This window comes from Phalacrocorax carbo, chromosome 13 (assembly GCF_963921805.1).
Source record: "Phalacrocorax carbo chromosome 13, bPhaCar2.1, whole genome shotgun sequence".
NCBI lineage: Eukaryota > Metazoa > Chordata > Aves > Suliformes > Phalacrocoracidae > Phalacrocorax > Phalacrocorax carbo.
In genome coordinates this window covers 18693689-18715841 of record NC_087525.1, presented here as the reverse complement: position 1 = coordinate 18715841, position 22153 = coordinate 18693689, and the positions used below count along the sequence as shown (strand labels likewise).

Genomic DNA, 22153 nt, shown 5'->3' with positions numbered 1-22153 from the left:
TTTCCTCCACTTTGGATCTTAGCCTGTGTTTTGATTTGGAAGCAGCCAGACAAGTTATGTAATAGAAGGGATTTCTAGCTTTTTCAATTGTTTTGAGTTTGTCCTATTCTTCATTAATTCTTCATTAATTAGTTCAAAGATAATCCCCCTGAGACTGATAGAAGTGCTGTTGGCTGGGGAGTCATCGTCTTAAACAAAGTACCAGCACCCACCCCAGTTACGGCTTTCTTACTTATTGCAACTTTTTATTTTGTTCTTGGGTATTCTTAATATTATGATTATCCTTACTGCAAATTTAACGATAAGGTTTGGGGTAGCTCACTGCAAACACATACAGTATTCACTGCAGAGGGTCACCAAAAAGTTCAGTTATTCACTTGTTTGTCAGTCACCCCATCAGCTGGCTAGAAAGATGATGAAAGGTGGAGAAAAATGTCTGAGTTTCTCTAATATCATCCTTGGAATGGAATGCTTTATAAAATTGGGTATCTTGAGTAGTTACATGGGAAAAATAGGACTGTAACTGGTAGGTTTTCCCTCTTCACATAGGATTTTTGTGACGGGTTTTAAAAGTAAATGTTCAAGTATATTCGTTATGTCCCTAAATTCAGTGTGGCTTTGTTTCTTCCTGAAAGCTTTTAAGCTCTTTCCCACCCTTAGTCCTTTCCATTGCACAGTTTCTGAAGCATAGATATTTACCAAACACGTAAGAAGTTGCCATAAATACTGTAGGATTGCTAAATAGTGTGTTCACAATATTCTTGCTCAGTTTGTAGTTATTCATTCACACCAGCTTCTGCTGGAAACGTGCTGATGAGTTGTGTGGAAACTGTTTTCAATAGTCAGCTAGTGAGAAAGCTTGATTTTTTCCTTTTCCTTTACTGTAAGCTTGAAGCATTGCATACTGTATTGCAAAACCCCGTCAGACTTAACTACGAATTCATGCAGGCAGCAGTCTCCTGGAAAATGTGCTCATTATCCAGCCCCAGACAGTTTATGTTCTTCTATACTGTTAGGAGTGCCCACAATGTGAAGTTCTGGCCACAGTGACTCAAAAATATAAGCTGTAGAGAGGGAATCATGGGCAGAGAACAGACAGAGCTTGAGGTGAGGATATGATCAGTTTAGAGAGACAACCCGATCAAAGTCTGAGCAGTGCCTATGTTGGTAAAATGGCAGTGACTGATTTTCATTAATTTATATGGACAAAGAATAAATGGCTGAGAGTGCAATGCTTCTTCCTCAGGATTGCCAGTAACTATTTAATAAAGTTAACCCTTGCTCAAGCAGTAATTGCAGAAAACAGCAGGAGAAACATATAGTCTCTTTCAAATTTGTACTGTGCTCTTCAGGTTCTTGTTCTTTTTGGAGAAGAATGTTGGTGTCAATCAAAGTGTGTCTGCTCCTTGAGCCTCATGAAGATGGAGACAAAGGCTCTCTGGTTTACTGCTATTTTGTTACTGACTATTACTGTGTATTATAGAGCTACAAATTAATTCCTCCTCCCCCCCCCCCCCCCCCCCCCCCCCCGCCCGCCTGCCTTTATTGTGTCTCTGCTCTTAAGAGGGAGATCATGTAACCAACTTACTTCTGGGAGGTACAGGTGTAACACATCTTGTTGGTTGTGGCTTTTTAATTCAGTACAACACATGACAAATCTGGTTTAGCCCAAATATATCTGTGACAATATTTCCAAGTTCACTAATAACAGCTAAAAACCCCAAAATTGTAACTGTTGACCAAAAGTATTGTATAGCTCCCTAATGAGTTTCTTTATAGAAGCAATAGAATTTAAAAAATATGAATGTTGGTGAGAAGATATCATAAATGCTTATGAAATAAGCAGAGATCAGCTGTCCAAAAAGTAAAGGTAACATGAAAGTGAAGGCTTAGCTGCTAGTAGAAAATAGGTTTCTCTATGTTTTTCTCACCCTAGTAAATGAATTTCACCTACTTTTGTACTCTGTTCTGTAGTGGCTGGTCGGAAGCAAAAGTTCAAGTTGAGGAAGGGACTTACTGGGTTGTAATACAAGGTACAAAGGGGACATTGATTCATTAGAGCTGAAGACACCACAGAGAAACTCTAAAGGCAGTTATTTATCAAGGCTGATTGGCATTATTAAATGTACTGCTTCAGAGCTGGCATGTAGATTTCAGAAGCTGGAAGTTTTTACTAAACGAAAAGGTGGTTTCACAATGCAGTGATACCTGTCTTTTGGAAAGATGACAAGTTGAATGACTCACACACATTTGTCTCTTCATTTGCATTTTCCTGTGAGATTTTAAAAGACCAATCCAGTTTTAACTGTATTGTGGTCTTTTGGCCTTTTCCTTTAGGTAAGTTTCTCTTTCCTTCACAAGAAGTCTTGCACCTTCTTTCCCTATTTTAATGTCTCATCTTTCTATTGGGAAATGTCTCATTTTCTCCTTTCTCATCTTTCTATTAATCTTTCTTCCTGGCTTCCATGGATTCCCCCCCCTTCCTTTTTCTCCTGTCACCTTGAGGAGATCCCTGTCTTGCTGAATGACCAGAGATCACAGATGCTCTATTTGCATTTCAGGCTGACTGAAGCTACAGGGGTTATTCTTCTCTGTGGCATGTTTACCTCTGGGGAAGCAAGGCTAAGGGTTCAGGTTTGAATCTAGACTCTGGATTGTGCTCTCCCTATATTTCCTATCCCTTTCTTTATATCCCTCCTTTTTTTTTTTTCCTTTTTTGACCTGTTTTTCATTGCTAAAAAGTGGGTTTATTTTTATCTATTTATTCTTTACCTGTAGGTAACTAGTTCTGTCCTGATGTATAAACAAAGTGAAGACAAAACATCTCACGATTTCTCTCAAGCCACGCTTCAGGTTTGAAGTCTGTGGTTATCTGGGCAAATGTAATTCTACAACGAAATGCAAATGTCTTTTGTTTGTTCAGTATTTTACTCAGGATAACACTTGTTAGAACAGCCTTGCCTTTTCATGCTTAAAATTTGTTTTTCCATGCCCAAAAAGTATTGCTTATACCCCTTTTTTGAATGCCAGCGCCAAAAGTTGTTTTCTTTGTTAAATCAATGTGTTTGAATATCTATGTGATCTGGTGCTGTAAGCAGGAAGAGCAAGCTGGAGACTAATTTAGTTTCTCTTACAGCCACCACAGAGAACCTCGTGCTTTGAGCTGTGTCCCGTCTGTGTGCCTGGTGTCACCCATCAGCAAAGCAGTGGGGAATGAAACTGGAAAAAAAAATCCCGTAGCTTTTGGAGTGTTGCTGGTCAAGGACAGAAACAAAAGAGAACAGGGTGTTTTTCCCCCCTCCCCCCCGATAGATTATAAAGCATGTAGGAGAATATCACAGAATCCCAGGATGGTGGGGGGTGGAAGGGCCCTCTGGGGCTCACCCCGTCCCACCCCTGCTGGAGCAGGCACCCCCAGAGCAGGGGCACAGGGCCGCGTCCAGGCTGGGGGTGAATGTCTCCAGGGAAGGGACCCCACAGCCTCTCTGGGCAGCCTGTGCCCCTGCTCTGGCACCCGCACAGGGAAGGGGTTTGTCCTCATGTTCAGGGGGAGCTTCCCGTGTTCCAGCTTGTGCCCGTGGCCCCTTGGCCTGGCGTTGGGCACCGCTGGAAAGAGCCAGGCCCCGTCCTCCTGACACCCACCCTTCAGATATTTATAAGCATTGACAAGATCCTTGCTCAGCCTTCTCTTCTCCAGGCTGAACAAACCCAGGTCTCTCAACCTTTCCTCATAAGGGAGATGCTCCAGTCCCCTGATCACCTTGGCAGCTCTGTGCTGGCCTTGCTCCAGCAGTTCCCTGTCCTTCTTGGACTGGGGGGCCCAGAACTGGATGCAGCAGTCTGGATGGGGCCTCACTGGGGCAGAGTAGAGGGGGAGGATAACCTCCCTTGACCTTCTGGCCACACTCCTTCTAATGCAGTCTAGGACACCATCGGCCTTCTTGGCCACAAGGGCACATTGCTGGCCTTGTGGATGTAGGAGACGATGTAATTCCTGCCCTGATGAAAACCCTGAAAGATTTAAAGTTAGAGCTTAGTTACTGTCAAGATGCATCTTCATTTATAGGCAGATTACTCGATTTCAGAAACTGCAGTTTCTGGTTCTGGTTTTGCTGATGTCTTACAACATGGGTGAGTCTTTGTGACTGTTCACTTAACCATTAGAGATTTATTTGCAAGTTACTGAGTTCAGAAAATGATGGGAAGTTTCAGAAACCCAGGCAGGCTTGTTCAATAGGCAGAGGTGTCCTTGTAGCTTCATGAATTGCATTGGGCTGCTGTCAGCTCCATGCTCCTCTTGCTCTGGTTTGGTGTTGCTTCTAGTCTTAATATAGTGACATGATCTCTGTGTTTGAAGAGCCATCAGTTAAATGTCATTTAATATGCAAGCTTATAACTTTGGAGTTCCAGCTCGGTTTGAGGAACAGCAACAAAGCTATAGCATAACCTGTGTACGGTTTTGTACAGTCTATATTTCTTGTGGCTTTAGTGAGAAAAGGAGAAGTGAGAAAAGAGTCAAACTGATCAGACCTAGGAATGGCTGTTTTCAGATATGTTATACCAAAATGTAAAAATTATTCTGTGTATGAGTTGTGGAAGCAAAACTCACATGTTGACTTGTGGCCAGGCCTGGTTTTCTCTCTCTGAGGTAGTACATACTCCAATCAATGTCTGTTTTGCTGACTTTGTGTGATAACTCTGGTGAAGTTCATTTTTCAGCAAATGTAAATTCAATGATTTCAGTTGCTGTAAAAAGTTGGTAGAGGATTAGAGATGGCTGAAATACTCAAATGGATTTTTTTTTGTATTGCAACTAAGAAAGTTGCTTTCTGTATAGCCTAGTTTATGCACCTTTGCTTGGTTACGATGTCTATGTTTTTAAAAGAGTGAAGTTACCTTACTAGCTACTGAGTATAGCAAAGGTGACTTTACATGTCTTTAAACTCACATAGAATTGAAGGGAAATATGTATGTATTAAAATTAGTCTAGTGATTAGGAGAGCTTTCTTGTTCCATATCAAGGTCTTGATAGTCCATGGTTGCTGAGTAATATAATTTTCCCTAGTATGCTGAGGAAAGGATACCACAATGAGTTAAATGTTAAGAATAAGGAATATGAAACCAGAAATAAGGAATTAAAAAAAAAAGTGAATGGCAAGGATCATAGGGTAGTATTTTAAACAAACAAAACCCCCTTCTTCCTCCCCCCGTATACTTTTGAGGAAGCAGAAATGGACATCAGTGATTTGAACAATATCAGTTATAAAACCAGGAGCAGGGACTATCTCCTCCTAATTGTCCAGTGTCCTAGTTATTATACAGTACTTTGTTCCACAGGAAGAAAGGCATATACAGCTTCAAAAGATTTTTACATACTTTAATAACATTTTGGAGTAAATACTTGGCTATTTAGAATATCTGTGATTATTGTTCTGTTTGTTTTTATATCTTTGAGTAACATTACCGAAGAGTCAAGACCAATTTATTCTTCAGTTATTGCAGTTCTTGAATTACATGAATGCCTTTAAGATTCATTGCTTTTTTTCAGACTGACAACTTTTTCCTGTCACCTAGCTAGCTGTAAGACTGTAAAGCAGTTATAAGAGTAATTTAAAATAGTGACATGGCTAGAAGTTAATTTTTCAACTTTGTTTTAATGCACTTTACCTGTATTAATCCCTTTCCTCCCTCCTCCTGTTTTGTAATACCCTTCCAAACCCTCCAAAAGGAAAAGTCAAAGCACAGATGTATCAACTAGCTAAAATGTTAGGCCTAGAAATTTTTTAAAGATTAAAGAGCAGTGATGCATAATATGCATACACGAAACTTATAGTAGAGCTTTCAAGCTTCTTTTTCATGTGGGATAAGGATTGGCATATGGAGAAAAGCTGCATGCTGCAATGCAGAAGAGGGGGTAATAGACCGGAGAGAATGAAAAAGAGGGACGTCAGAGACAAATAAACAATATAGAAAAACAAGTCCATATTTTTTTTTACAGAAGTATAAATAGGTAGAATGATAAAAGGAAATGTTATGCAGAATTTGTCTGCAAACAATGAGAGTCTTTACAGGAAGGCATCCAGCTGTACTTTTTCCTCCCAAGTTAAGACACTTACGAGGTGACTTGTTGAAACAGTGGGCATGTGAACTCCTGGGCCACCAATTCTGGCTTCCTCTTCTATTTAGAAAGGTGAAAGGTTTAAGCAGATGATGATCATTCTTTGGCATCCAGAAATACTGGTAAACATGAGTAACTAATTGGTGAAGATCTGAAAATGAAAACAGCAATGTTTTCAAAATCTAATTAGTATGGTTCTTTGTTTTCTTTCTTTCTAGATAAACTAGTGGGAAAAGTTAATTGCAGCTTTTCTGTTCATTAGACTTGAGATCTCTAAAGATGCTGCTTTGAACATATCTCCCAGCCAGAACTAAAGAATGGAAAAAGTGAGGTGGCCTTAAAGTGAATTAGTCAAGTTACTATCTGGACTCTTTTAGATATATTCATTAAAGCAATGCCTACATGTAGGCAAGCCATTCTTACTGGCATCTTGTCACTGCATGTGACAGAACAAGATTCTTCCTTGAAGTACAGAAAAGTTTGCTGAACCTGTGAATATTAGTATTGTATGACCTCATGGAATCTGTCTGTGTCTTGTTTCTGGTCTTTGTAGGACTTAAGGTATACTGTTCTCAGTATGTGCTCAAGTTTGCCTGACTTCATTTATCACAAATTGTGATTCTCAAGACTTAACCTTTAATCTTTTTCTTTTCTGTTTAATATCCCTGTACTGGAGTTCTTACCTGGTAAATTTTCATCGGTCTTATCCTCTGGAAGATGTACCAACACGAATCCTTGTTAATCAGTGTTAGAGGCTAATTGAATAGCTATTCAGTTGATGGTTTGAATGATGGTTTGAATGCGCAAGTTCCATGCTTTTAGGAAACACTGGTTGCTGATGTAAAAATTACTGGTAAGTATTTGACATTTAAACTTCACGGTTGTTGGGTTAGTATGGGATTAATAAGTGTACAAATGAAACAACAACTTTTTCTGAGACTCTAATACCTTTGTGAAGTCTATAGGGCATCATTTATTAATTCTCTTGATATGCTTTACAGTTCCTGCTGCATATTACATGTAAATTCCATTTTGCGAGGTTTTTACAAAACCAAAGGAGATAAAAATAAGAGTTAGGTAAGAATTTTTTCAGAAGCATTTCGGTATCTAACTTCTTTTGACTCATGTGTCTGAAACAGATTTTTAAACCTCTAATGGTTTCCTGTTGGTGATATTAAGAGGCAGTATCTTCTTTTAGTTCCTGATAGATGTTTAATTAATCTTTTTTGAGCCTAGAGGTGAGAATGCCTCATCCTTGATCTGTTCTTTTCAGACAATAACTTCCCCATCAGCCCCAACAAAATCGGCCTGATCTCATTCTGATATGTTCAGTAATGTAGCCCTCCGGTGTTTCCCAGTGCATTTGTTTGGAGGTCAAGTGATACCGCTCTGGGATTTACCTACAGGAAGAAAGCAGGTTAGAGATTAATTTTGCATGTAATACTGAAGGATGGATACTAATGGTGGAGAGCAGCACATTAAATAGTAGAGATTGCATGGTGTTGTGTATGATTTCCTTTCAGTGTCTAAAAACATATCAATATTTGTTGAAAGAGACTATGCTCAGCTGTGATGCGCTCTGACTTCTTGATTTGTGTTTATGCTCCATTGCCAGCATTCAGAAAATACCTGGTCCCTGTTGGTCTTTGTAGCTTTTTTTTGTTTTTGTTGTTGTAGGCCACTGGAGACAATTTTGAATCCCGAGTTTTTAAAATACAGAAGTGGGAATAACTGGTAGCACTGAGCCTTGCTTTCAGGAGACAGGAGCTGTTTGATGCCTGTGCTCTGAATGCACAATCCTGGTTATGCAGCGTGCTTTCTGCATGGGGTGAGGGAGCGAGGAGTAACAGTGCAGGGGAAATGACTTGCCCGAAGCTGATCTGCTTCATCGGCTGTAGAATTATTCTGAATGCAAGCTGCCCAATTTGTCATGAAACCTTGGCCAACACTGGCATGAATAGTGTTTTGTAGCACTGTCTGTCTTGCTTTACAAAAATCTGCTGTTCATTTTAGGATTTCTAACAGCTGTTGGTTGCTTGCCCAGGCTGCTCTTTTTTTGAAATGAATGCTTTTTTTAGGGAGGGAAATGGAGCGGTGTTTGGATTAAGAATTTTCTCGTCTGAATTTCCAGAGGAGGTTGTCAAGTTGTGAATTCTGCGTTGCCTGCCTAATGCTGGTATTACAGTTTTGGGATCTCAATCATGTTAGAGTGGGTGAGAGTTGAGAAAAGAGCTTACTGACATTTTGCTCTTGAGATTCAGTGCTTATGAAGAAACAAATAGATCTCATCTGGCATAAGGCATCAACATAACATTGAATACTTCAGTTTCATCAGCACAGCCCTGTGCAGAAGATTTTTACAGTCATTGCATAGGAGAAGCAGTAGAGTTAAATGGAAAATAGACCTTTCCTTTCTGACCTGGATTTGACTTGTGTTTGGAGAGGTTCTGACATTTGCTTAGAGCAGATGTTTTCTGTAGATATGTTGTACGTGTTTGCAACAAAACCTTATGTGAACCATGAGGCGTAACTTAGGTGACTAGCATCTTAGCAATTTGAATTTAGTGATGGAGGAACGTGCTAGTGTTTCTGTCCTGAAGTCATGAAACCAAATAATGGATTTTGGTTTCATCTTTATTTCCCTCCCCATCAAACATCTTGGTTACCAAATAGAATTTGTAGCTTTCCACCTTTGCCTTGTCCTGAAGTTCTTAGGACTTGATTCAAGTGCTTTTTTCCCAGAGATCTGGTTTCTAATATAGTAAGAGTGTTGTGGCTATGATGCTTTAAGGACACAAGGAAGACAAGTTTGTAAGGAAAGAAGGGAAATCTGTTCTTCAGCCAGCTGACCTTTGGAGTGCAGAAAAAGTTTTCAGATGTGCAGCTCTTCTGTCTACTAATTGCAAGAGGACCTTTGAGGGTTGGTTACACAGTGGGTTATCTGCTTGGCAATTAAAATTTACTTAGGCATATCAAAACTCTGTAGTCATGTTTACCAGTGGTGAAAGGACAAATAGCACAACAGGGGTGGTTATTTTCTTCATGCTGCTCTGAAGAGGATTCCTTCAGATGTTTTGCCTCTGAAAGTGTTCTTGCTGACACAGGAAACCTCAGAGGAAGCTGGGGTGAGTAGAAGCAAGCAACTGCTTCCAGAAGGTATACTGAGAAGTTTGCCTCCATCTTCACGTACATTGTAGCCTCTTGCCATGAGTAGTTGTTTCTTGTGTCATTTTCTAAAAAGTCCTGTAGCAGAAAGCATTGGCCTTTTTCTTCTGGCACAGGTCTGCTCAGCAGCCCTAAGCACCCCAGGTTTCCCCTGGTAACGCCAGTACTATCTACATTAGTTGGTTAAATTGTAATTTGTCCCTATTGAATAAGTTGTGGCAAGAGTAACAGTAGCCCTGCTGGCTGCTGTTGCAGTAGGATTATGGCAGACATTGATATTTTTGTGGGATGAAAGAATGTTTCTGAATAATTTTGTGGAAGTTTCTAAACAAAGTTGTATTTGGTCTGGCAGACAGAGGAAGTTAAACTTGCTCCCTTTGTGTCTCTGGTTCTCATCTGGTGTGGCACAGGGCTGAGAGGTCTGATTCTCAGGGGAGGAGTCTCATTTGGAGACGGTGTGGTAAGAAAAAGGAATAATTTCCCCACAGATCTCGAGAAATTCAGGGAAAGTAAATGCTGCGTACATTATGTGTGCTTTGCAGGCTAACATAAGAACCCCTGCTATTCATCTGTGTTTGCTTGCTTTTTTTTCAACATTGTTTTACCTTTTAAAAGGAGGAACATTGGGAAGTAGAGCATCTCAGAGAAAGCCCTTCTGAAGTTAGGTCATGACCACTTTATACAGCAGTAGAAGGTTTTACTGCTGGTAGAAGTTTTTTGCTAACAGAAAGAAATTATGAATTTACTATAGGGAAAGTTGTGGGATTTTTGGTGTGCCCTTACTGATTTAAAATATTAGTGGGTTAGGACTCTTAGACCTTACACACACATCATGCATCTTCTAAGTTTTAGTTCTCTTATCCGTTATTGCTTAGCATTATAAAGCCTCACCAGCTTTTCAATGCGTCATAAAATCTTGTGGAAGTGTCACCAGGAGTTGGCATACTACTCAAACGCTTTATGATTTTGAAGATGTAACTTTAAGAATAATAACATAAAGATAAAATAATTCTTATCTCAGTCTAATACTGAAACCGCAGGAGTTGAGCTGAGTGAGTGGGATCCCTCCTCTGTTAGGTGCTCATATTCTTTAACAAAAATTGTTTTGTGATGTAGTCTCAATGCTTGATGTTAGAATGATGGTGATGCCATTTCTCCACAAGTGAGCAAAGTTAAGCCAGCTGTGTTTTGGTTGTTTTTTTTTTTTTTTAAGCTCTGTATGCATGCAGAGAGTGAGTGTAGAAAACCATCGTGAAATGGGTTTGTCAGAAGTGTTGGTGGTTTTTTTTTTTTGCTAATAATTCAGATGACCAGAGGGGAAATGCAAGCCTTTACAGGTTTAAAATTACTGACACTTGAAAGAAAAAACCCCATTCATCCATTCCAAATACACAGTGTGATTTAGTATTGTATTCTGAAAATCTATAGGGCTTGTGCATAAAACAAAAAATGAGTGTTATCTTCTTGATATTTTGATGTATTTTAAGGTCTGCCTTATAAAATAAACTAATCCGTGCTTCCTAAAATATCTTAATCTTGGAGACAGAAGTCATGGCGTCAGCCAGTAATAATATACTTCTCTGGTTTTGAAGGGAAATGTAAATACAGCAAAAAAAATATTTTGAGCCATTAAATATTCTGACTTACATGTATGAGCTGTTTGTGATGTAGTGTTAAGCAATTTTCAGAAATCAAATTCAGCTGAAATTTGACTCTGTGCTATGGCTTTTGCTGTAGATGGCAGAGACTCTGGGGGTAAATTGGACACCCTCCTGTGATAAAATGAACTTTTTTGCGTGGGGTTTAAAAAAACCCCATAATTATTCTTAAAATGTTATTGTGATGGTTGTAACGGAATTTGTGTAGTAATAGTTGCTGCAGTTTGTCAGTTAAGTGTGAGGTTTCCAATTCTGGAACATAATCTGCCCATCTGGGATTTGTATTTTTAACGGTTTTTGGCTATGAATCTCATCAGTCTTATCCAGTAGACGCTAATGAAAAAGTTCTGTTGCTTATTTGTCTTCTCAACTGTTTCGCACATAAAATGTCATTCTTTGGCTTAGGACTGATGTAGGCCTCCCCCCAATTCTTCTTTTCAGTTTCAACGTGATATTAATATGTCTGCATTTGCTACCCTGCGACGTTATTGTTAGTGTAATTTCTCTGCTGCAAAATGGTTATGGGATCCAGATAGAGTTGTATAACTGTAGGTGGGAAAATAAGAGGTATAAGAAGGTCTTGTAAACAGAGATCCCATTAGGGTTTTAATACCGTTAGTAAGCTTGCGGGGGTAATAGCAGTGGAGGGGGAGGAAGAAGAAAACAGTAAACAAGAGAGCAGCAGACCTGTTCCTAAATTAAAAAAAAAAAACATAATTAGTTGATAAGTTTCCTTGCTGAGCATTCTGCACTATTTACAGGCAGGAAGAAAGGTAATGGGCAAATTTAACAGGTGAAGTACATGGAAAGAAAAATATAACCAAGTAACCCTCATAGTTCTTTTTTGTTTGCTTTATCCTGTGGGTGAATCAATATACTAGTGATTCAGATTGAATCTTGATTTGTCCTCTGGAGCATTTTGCTAGTTTGTTAATCACTTAGTCCTCTCTAGGGCTATTTGTTAGTGTAAAAAAAAAAAAGAGAGGTGCATATATGTGTGTGTGTATACATATATATATATTTTTTTATTCTTGCATAGTGAAAACATCATCCTGTTGTACAATCCTAGTGGAGAAACCCATATTTGTAGTTTTTCCTGTGGCTAACGTTGCCTGAAATACCTGATGATAGCATTACAGTGCCCTGCCCTTGCTGTTTTTCTAGATCAGTTTAGCTGCACTTGCTAGCCTGTTACGAGTATTTGGACGTTTTAAAAATACAAAAACATTGAGAGAAAGAAAACCAAAGGAGCCCTGAAGTCAGAATATTTCCTCTAGTCCTCTTTTCTGAGCACACTTGATTAACAATCAGTCAGCAGCAACGTTTGTAGCATCTTTTCTCCATCACTTGATCCCTATTCTTCGTCTGTCACAGCATGTGAAAAACACACACAGATGATTTCCACCAAAGGCTTTTTTTCTAGAGTTTATGACTGTCCATTTGTTGTTGCAGCTGGCTTTGTGAATGCTGAGGTGTTTTGCAGGGAATTGGTTTGGAGTGGATAGTATCTGAGAAACAAATAATTGAAACTTTATTATTCTGACTTGGTAAAGCAGGTGTTCCAGTGTAAAGGAGTTGCCTATTTTTTTAAGACTGACACTGCTTGAGTAGTTGAGGAACCAGGAACATGTATCTTCACATTGGTTTCCTTGATCAGTAAAAGGAAAATAAACTACTTTCTAGCAATACTGTGGTTTGCTTGTTTTTTGCAAAGAACATTGTGGGTTTTTTTTTTTCCCCTCGGTATAAGATGGTATGGAATTATTAGTCTGAAACAGAGGAATGCTAACTGAAGACAACTGGGAGTCAGTATTTGAATACTACACTGTCTTCAGCTTTTCTGATGCTTCTTTCTGCACGTAGTCAAGCTGGAACAGGACTGGGTGTGGGTGGCAGCTCCTCGTGTCCATTCAACTGTCAGGGTCTTGGTTCAGGCGTGGGGTCCTCACCCCTCAACTTGCCGGTTTGGTTTCTTCTCTTGCATTGTATTCAGGGCAAGGAAGTTCATCTTGGCTCCTGTCCAGTACTTGGCATGTCTGCTGGGCTGCCATAAGAGCACCCATTAGCTCCAGTAGGGCTGGAGCAATCTGTGATGTGGGTGTGTACGTATGATTCCACTATGAACACCTCTGAGACCAGCTACATGATTCGAAAAATCCTTTACAACACAGAGTGCAACCATTTTGGTATGGATGTTTAAAGGTAAATACTTCTATTGTTTTAAGTGCTTGTATTTTATCTCTCTATGTTTAAAGTTACGTTAGATGTTTTGGTTGCTTTTTTATGTTAAGTATTTAGTTTCTTTCTGGAGCTTGGTGGTTGTGGTTGAGTACTTTGTATGTTCTAAGTCTTAGAAGCACAGAGTAGAGTGACTGCAATATCTCTTCTCAGATGGAGAACTTTTCCTTTGCTGCTTTGAAAGCACAGCTATCCTGTTTGTGATTGCATCATGAAGCTTACATTTAATTGCACTTAGTCTAATTTACTCCCAAGATTTTAATCCCAAGACTGTTTAAGGACATTTTAATATTCCACCATTTCTATGTATTCTGTAACTACTATGTTATAGATGTGCTGTATTTTTTGATAATGGTGCCTGAAGTTTGGGAAATTATATGGGACATGTATTAGCTACCCATCTCACAAGTCTGTGCTTGAAAGCCATAAACCAGCATACAGAAATGTACTCTTACTGCTTACACAGGCTGCAAATATATTAGTTCAACACTTCTGAAGGTAATTCCTTTCTGATAACTTTGTAGGGCTGGGACCTACCTGGTCAAAAATGTTAATGTTACAGAAAACTGACCGGTGGTGGTAGTGTGTCTGTGACCCATTGAATCAGTTCTGCTCTTAGTTGAATGCCTGTTTGAAAAGAGAACTAAAGTTAATGAGCCTCGTGGATGGAGCTTTGGATGAGAAATGCTTCTGAAAGAAGAGAAAATGCCTTATTTTCAGACTTTTGCAACATGCTTCTGTTACATACCATGTGTCTTCTCCTCAGTTCAGTGGTGAATTTTGTTTATTTTTAAAAAGACATAGGTTGCTTTTTATAGGATGTTGATTATGCAGTAAAAGGAAGAGGAACAGGTAAAGGAGTATAAGTAATGGCCTAGATGCCTTGGATCTAATTTATTTGAAATGAAGAGTAAATTTTTAATTAAAAAGCTTATGTTACATTTTGCAATGTTCACCTTGGGAAACTGATTTTTTTTAAAATACATTCTCAGCATTCATCTTTGAGTATTACAGAGTTCAAGGCAAAGGTGAAGTTTTCTGATGTTTGCTGCAGAGTTTGAGACCTGAAGGAATATATTGCTCTGGCACATACTTCTTAAAGACATCAACTCTGAGAATAAATTTATAGAAAGGAAAAAAGAACAAGTGAACAAAGTAAAACGAACAGCAGAATTTTAGAAGGAAATGTACAAAAACTAGAAAACAGTAAGAAACAAAATATTTTTGAAGAGTTTTGATTTAGGTATGTTATGGTTAAATGTAATGTTTGCTCTGCTTGCTTATATCTGAGAGTTCTTGGCACTTTTTGGTTTTAAGGTGTATCAGAGAGAGAATGTGTCACTGACTTAAGTCAAGAGGCGTTTTACTGGTAGGCACTTAATTGAGATAAAACAAGCAGAAATGCTTAAAGTGCATTCTACAGTAACAGATTTATCTTTCATGGCAAATCCTGTAAAAAGAGATGTAACATTTACCATTTTTAAAATGAGATCTGTAAAACAGGTTTTATAACACCCCCCCATACCTCCTTCACTCATCAGGATAGCGCTCTGCTTATCTGCTGTTAGTTTTACTGTTCTTCTCACTATAGCTTTTGATATCAGAAGTGCTTCACTTAATTTTCTTAATCTGTTTGTTCTGTGTATAGTTGTATTGCTTTGTTCTGTGCTATTATTTTTTGGACTGAAGCCAGCAGGAGAATTGAGGAGAAATGTGAGGTGAGGACCAGGGATAGCTATAAAATCAAAGCTATAGACTCATATCTAAAAAGATAACGCATCCGAACATACCATTTTTCTTAAGGTATATCTAGCAAAAGCAATATGTTCTGCCTTTGCACTGTGGCTTATCTCTTGCTGTGAAATTTGTTCACTTGCATTTGTATTTATTCACTTGTACATATAGTTTCAGACATGTGTGTCCATCGAAAGTAACCCAGTGGAAACTGGTTTTTCTTTCAGTTCCACTTAATAACTCTTTGGTATTCTCGTGGCCCTACTTCGCTGACTATTCAAGCAGTTCCTTGTCTAGTTGTCTATCATGGAAACTCAATTATTGTACTGAAGGAATAATAGCTCAGTTTGAACATCAACTGTTTTTGTGAATAATTGTTTGTTGCAACTTTTTACAGCCTACCCTATATTAGGAAAGTTTAAGCACTGTAGCTACACATGCATTCTGATGTCGGTAAGCCCTGCTGGCACAGAAGTTGTTTCCACCGGTGAAAATGCATGTCTGTGTGCATAGCCTGTGTTGGCTGTTTTGGGCTTGGAGGAGTTTTTGTTGTTGTTTTTCTGGCAGGAGTAATTATGTCTATGCTAAAGTTTAGGCTGTTACGAAATGGCTATAAAAATCAAATCTGTAACTGACATAAAACAGGAGCAAAAAGGGTAGGATAGTCCTCATCAAAGCTGTATGTTCCATGTGGCAGTAAATAGATGAGATGTGATTTATTTGGAATGGTTTTAGGTCTACTTGATCCTGTCTCTTAGGTAGGAGGTATAGATTAGACGGCCTCTCAAAATCCCTTCCTGACCTAAGTTTTGCTAGTCATTTAACCTCTAAGTGAGAATTGTCTGAGGTTGCGTATACTTTGCCTGTGACTTTATTCTTCCAAGACTTGAAATGCTTCCTTTGATCTGCTTGGGTCATCATGTCTGCTCCCCAAGAAGAAGCAGTGATTCTTGCTAGTTTTTCTCCACAATTTAAAATTATCTTCTCCCTTGGATAGATTTATCTTGCAGGTTTGTCAATTTTGTATTACATCTTTGACTTCACTACTGTATCATTTTTTATATTGAATATGCAGTCTTCCTTGCTGGTCCTTATCTTTACTTTCTGAGCAGAATCTGTGATGCTTTCTCCTTTTCTTTGTTAGCAGACTTTTCCTTTCTTTTCACGCTCAAAATATATTTATTACAGTACCTGATACTACTTTTTGTCTGTTTTATTGATAATACCTTTTGATACAAGTAGGTATGAATTCACCAACCTTGGATTTGTGTATCTAGAGACAAACTTTTTGAATGGACCTCTCTTTGTTTAGGACTCAAAGGAGATTATTCGGAGTCTAATTTAAGCACCTAACTCAGACCCTCCAGCTGACTTTATAGGAGGCCTAATAGGAAAAGACCCTCTCATGCTGAGTCACATCCTTGATAAATGTGTCTCTCACCTTGGCTACATGGGGCACTACCCCCTTGAAACTTAGGGATTTTTAACTTCTTAATTTTAGTATTTACACTGTGTGCCAAGGTATCTACTGTGAATTCATCTGTCCTTAATGTAGGATTGAAAAAGTATTTTCTACTTTTCCATTACCTTCTACCATTTCTCTTCCATGACTCTTTCTCCCTATAGAAAATGCAGAATTTGAGAGATGCATTGTCTTATAGATAAGGTTATTGCTTTTTTAGACACGCCCCCAGGTTCTACTGCTTTCACCTTATTCTGAAAATGTCTAGGCTATGTGCTGTGAATGTCTGACTGTGGGCTATGGTAGGTATGCCAGATAATTGGCCACCTGTCTTTGGCTGATTTCTACTAACACAGTACAGCTGATGAATCAGTTAATGAGCTCAATGCAAAGTCAGCCTGTTACCTTAGTTCTCTGTGTAGAACTGTTAAAATCAAGCTGGCTGACTTGCACTGGACATTACACTGGAGCAGATGAGGAGAGCTCATGTTGTCTTCCTACTTGGAAGAAGTGTCTTCTCAGGAGAGGTAATTTCAGTAACACTTGTCAAAGTATTTTTCTTGAGCTAGTGTAGCTTCAAAGAGAACAGCCATACTATGTAATTGAGAGATCGGAGGGTAATTGCAGTGATTGCACTACTGCTCCTAGTACCAGTACTGATCTACTAGTTTCATTGAGACCTAGTAACTCATTGTATGTGTGTCCTAGCCCATTGCAACAGTAAAGTAAAATATTTAAGAGTAAAGTGTGCTGATAGAATAATAAGCAGAATGCATTTGCCTTTGCTGCTTTTTTGTGAACTCAGTCTGTCTTTAGCATTTTTAATCTAACCCTCATACCCAGCACCAAATCCTTGTAAAAAGGAATACCATCCAGGCTGCAGACTTGCAGATCTTTGAAGAATGTGCAGGTGTTTCACCTGGTACTGAAGACTTTTTCTGAGTCTTGTACCTTGTAGATGTTGTTCAGGTGTTACCTCTTTTCTAGTATTGTGTAATGAAGGACTTGGATAAAGTGCCTCTATACAAAAAAAGTGCAGTTAAAACCACAAGAAATACTTCTCCTTTCATTGCTCAGACTAATTTCAAGTACTTAAGTGGCTCTGTTTGGACCTTCTGTGGTATCTACTACTACTCTAGTAGCAGCAATAATATTTGACTATATTGCACTAACTAAAAATAGTAAACTTTTTCAGTAACTTGATGAAAGCTTTACACCTGTTCTGGTTGTCAAAAGTGGAAATGAAATTATTTTTCTGCCAAAATCTTGTTTATTTGCTAGCTGTAGAGAAAGGGACACTCCACTTTTCCATCATTGTTCACTTTACAATCTGCTGCTCTCACATTTGTGGATGGGATTATAACACTGTAAAACAGAGGCTCCGTCTATAATATAGAGTAAAAGTCACTAGTGATGGAGAAATAATCCTGACAGTAAAAGACTAACTCTGTCCGGGAGAAGTGAATGCTGCCTAATGAATCTAATTTTATTGCAATCAAAAAATCATAACTATGGATGCTTGAAAACTGTATTTTCTTTCCATATTAATGCAATCCTTCCATTTGACAGGTCTGCTCAGTACTGGGGGGATGTTTGCTGCTTTGCTGTGTGCATGCGCTTTGAAAGCCCTCTCCCTTCCTATCTGGTTTCCAGCTGTTTGGACTGGAGGGCGTCTCTAGGCAGAGGGTGAGAAAGTGCTTACTGACATCAGGGCTTAAGTTTTCCTTTGATATGTTGCCTGGAGGCTGGTGGGGAGGGAAAGCTGAGGGCCAGCTTGGTTTACATTCTGGCTTCTAGTGGTGTTTTAGAAGCTGGTTAGGGAGTTGAAGAGTCATAACATCGAATGTCTGAAACCGGATTACTTAGGCTCTTGGCAACAGGGTTTGGAAGATGGGGGAACCAAGGCTGCTGTAGTGATGGTTCAGGAAGTGATCTTAGTAAAGCAGTGAGGTGCTTGCAGATTAGACAAGTCTGGCTGGAGTGGAGTCTAGCTCAGAGCGAAGCAGAAACATAAGGCTCCCAACATCCTGATGATAAGAATTCTTCGTCTGCACTTAAAATCATAAAAAGTGGAGTTATTTTGGTAGAAGGGTGGTAGTTAAATGCATTTGTATAAAGGTCTTGGTGCCTTCAGTTAAGATCCTCATGGGCTCAGTGTAGTCAGCACTGTACAAACATGAATTGCCAGTTGCTTCTGTAAAGAACTTGAAACATAAAGACAGATATCATACAAAAGGTGGTGGTGAGGAGAATAAAACAACAAATACTAACTGAAATTAAGATCTTGTAAATTGTCGAATACTGAATGTTACCAAAAAAGTCAATACTAAGGTTCTTGGATAACCTTTCCGTTGCTGCCTTGTGAAGATACACTGTAATAGGTTCTCTGTGTAATCACCTGGCATTCACAGGATGTTGCTGCCATATTCTAACAGAAAGGTGTGAAAAATATTTGGTTACCTTAGGTCTTGCTACATGGTTTCAGTTTTGTCAGGAGACAAAATTCTAGTTACTTGATGTCTGCTAAGCTAATGTAGCTCTCCTGACAAAGGACTGGTTTTTTAGGAACGTGTACCCATGCCTGAGGGGCTGAAAACAAACATAAAGTTGTCAGGCAATTCTTCAGAAAATTTATGTGCTGCCTTTTACTGTCTATCAAAATTAGTCCTTGAACTTAATGAGGTGAGAGAGGAAGTAGAAGAGCTCCCTGCTCTGACCTCTTCAGACTCTCATAAGTTTTGTTCTCTGAATGGCTAATTGCACTTTGTTTCTTGTCTTGATAGATGGGCTGGTGATCCCATTGGTCGAACTGTCTGCAAAACAGGTTGCATTTCACATTCCGTTCGAGGTGGTGGAGAAAGTTTATCCTCCAGTGCCTGAGCAACTGCAGCTTCGGATCGCCTTCTGGAGTTTCCCAGAAAATGAGGAAGATATCAGGTAATTAATATTATTTCTGTTTCATTGACACTTAAGGAAAAGCTCTGTTAACTAGAGGAGAATTGTTGTTCATTTGGTGTCCCATATATTTGCTGCTTCTGCTGTTCTCGTGTGCATTTTGTAATACATGGATGGATTACTCTGGGATATGCTATGATGCAGGGTTTTATTTCAGGGTGAGCTCCCTGCATACATCCCAGGAAAAGCATGTGCATGTGCAGGTTCTGTGTGCAAATGATAGCAAAATAAATGCACCCTTTAATTTGCCTGACAGTAACTTGTTTGTAGAGTTTTGTCTATATAGAATCATGGAATCATTTAGGCTGGAAAAGACCCTTAAGATCATCGAGTCCAACTGGAAACCTAACACTGCCAAATCCACCACTAAACCATGTCCCTAAGCATCACATCCGCACATCTTTTAAATACCTCCAGGAATGGTGACTCAACCACTTCCCTGGGCAGCCTGTTCCAATGCGTAATAACCCCTTCAGTGAAGAAATTTTTCCTAATATTCAATCTAAACCTTCTCTGGTGCAACTTGAGGCAATTTCTCCTCATCCCATCACTTGTTACTTGGGAAGAGAGACCAACACCCACTTTGCTACAACCTCCTTTCAGGCAGTTGCAGAGAGCGATAAGGTCTCCCCTCAGTCTCCTCTTCTCCAGGCTAAACAACCCCAGTTCCGTCAGCTGTTCCTCATAAGACCCTTGTGCTCTTGACCCTTCACTAGCTTTGTTGCCCTTCTTTGGACATGCTCCAGCACCTCCGTGTCTTACTTGTGTTAGTCTTGTGCAGTGTTCTTTCCAGTTTGAATCTGTTGCTTGTGTCGGAGCTTTAACTGGGCTCAGAAATTGCCGGGGAGGGCTAGCTCAGTATGCTGCGCAAGCCTTTTGTTGGTGTAAGTAGGAGAATCAGAATTTCCTGAGTACATCAGTGGTCAGAGTGGATACAGTCAGAGTTGACTATATTTCTTATGCTTCCACATAAGTTGTGTCAGTACATAGTCAAAAACTCTGTGCTTTTAGATCTTTCACCAAAGTATTTTTGCTGAAGTTTTTATACTATAGGAGGCCTACCCATGTAACTGTACATTCAGAATTCTGTTGCAAAGTAGTGATATTATACTCTTTTAGGAAGAATCATCCTGAAAGGTCTTAGATGCATTCATCTAATGTTCTGGTATCAGATTGGGGCGGTAATAGCAAAAGTGCCAATGGAATTAGTCAGATCACCTGTTGGGGAATAGAGCAAGCCAGCTGGTTATACATGTTCATTATTCTGATGAGCACAGATGTTAAAAAAAATCTCATGTGAGCAGCAGGTAACTCATCTAGAAGTACGAGGAGTTTTTACTCTGGCATGCGAACATTGGACCTTGAATTGCTATTATACTGTATGTAAAAGCTTAGTTTTAGGTTATGAATTAACTTGTATTTTGGAGGCTCAGGCTGAAGTTCTCAGAAATGCCAGTGTCTGTACACAAACCCAGTTAGGAAGAGACTAATGATTTTTATGGTTGAATTGTAATGGAGAAATGGCAGGAAAGAGCTGGACTTCATCTTAAAGATGAAGATAGTAAAGATTTTTCAAAAGCCATGTCAACAAAGAATGCAAGTGGATAATAATGTGAAATTTCTCAAAAACAGACTGATCTTGACGTGTTATGTGTATCGCTTGCAGATTGTACTCGTGTTTGGCGAATGGCAGTGCAGATGAGTTCCAGCGAGGGGAGCAGCTGTTCCGGGTGAGGGCTGTCAAAGACCCTCTCCAGATAGGTAAGAACATGGCAGCTCCATGTCTCTAGACATTTCAGATTCCCAAAACCTTATCTGCAATGGGACAGCAGTGGTATGACCATGTCTCAAAACAAGCTTTTCTGGCATCTTAGACTAAAGTCCCTGCCACATGCACTCTTTATAATGTCTTGAGCTAAATTCTGTGTTTATTTCAGCCTCATCAGCTCAGCTGTGAAACTGAGTGGAAAGGCAGAAATGTTCTGAAAATTAGATCCTTAATCTGTCTCAGTGTTTTGGAAAAAACTGCGTAGAATGCCTTTGTCTCCATAATGCTTAAATTCCTCATTGGTAAAGAGAACTTGGTTTACCAGTGGTCTGATCAAATGAATGCTTTGCCTAAAGTGCATGTATGGCAGAGAGGAAGTTTGCAAGGTTTAATTATTCTTGCAGCAAGAGAGTTGTGTTAATAATACAGTTACTTATGTAGTATTTTGGCAGAAGGAAATCCCTGTTGCTGGACAGTTGGTTTTATCGCTTCTCCTTGCTTATCTTGTTCTTTTTATGTTTTATGGTTATAGACACTAATCTTAAACAAAGAATTGGACTCTGGATTTTTCATTAAAACCTTTGAAGTAAAGAAGAATGTTGAGTTGGCTTTTCCAGGGACAGCTGTTAGATCAGAAGGCATTATATGAGATAAAGACATTAGTATGTCAAGGTGGGCCATGTCAATCCAATGCAGATGTGTTGTTTTTTTCTCTAACTGTAAGCTTCAGAATCAGAATATTAATTGGCATGTGGGAAATGAGCCTGGTTGTAATAAGAAAAATTATAATATAGATAGCTGTATGATGTTAAGGAGGAAAGTTCCTGTATTTTCCTGTGATGAGGGATAAAGACGTCTATAGGCCTGTTTAGTTGCTAGTAACAGTAATACTTAACTGTCAGTGATCAGTGGAATGAATAAATTTAGGTAAAGGACCCTCAAAAAGGGAATAGAAGGGACTCGTACTGTAAAAGTTTGGGGGCAATAAAAAGAGAAGGAGATAGTCATTGAGATACGCAAATTGTAAGAGACTGATGAACTGTTACCTGAATGTA

At 39.2% G+C, this 22153-nt stretch overlaps 1 protein-coding gene across 4 annotated transcripts in view; it reads left to right on the top strand.

The window, feature by feature from the left end:
• The window catches only part of ZSWIM8 (zinc finger SWIM-type containing 8), a 66315-nt gene that overhangs the window by 3678 nt on the left and 40484 nt on the right, over positions 1-22153 (top strand). For all 4 annotated transcript variants that reach the window (XM_064464977.1, XM_064464975.1, XM_064464974.1 and 1 more), the window contains exons 2-3: positions 19159-19312; positions 20997-21091. In XM_064464977.1, coding sequence (XP_064321047.1) covers positions 19159-19312; positions 20997-21091 — 249 coding nt within the window. The remainder of the gene's footprint in view (positions 1-19158; positions 19313-20996; positions 21092-22153) is intronic.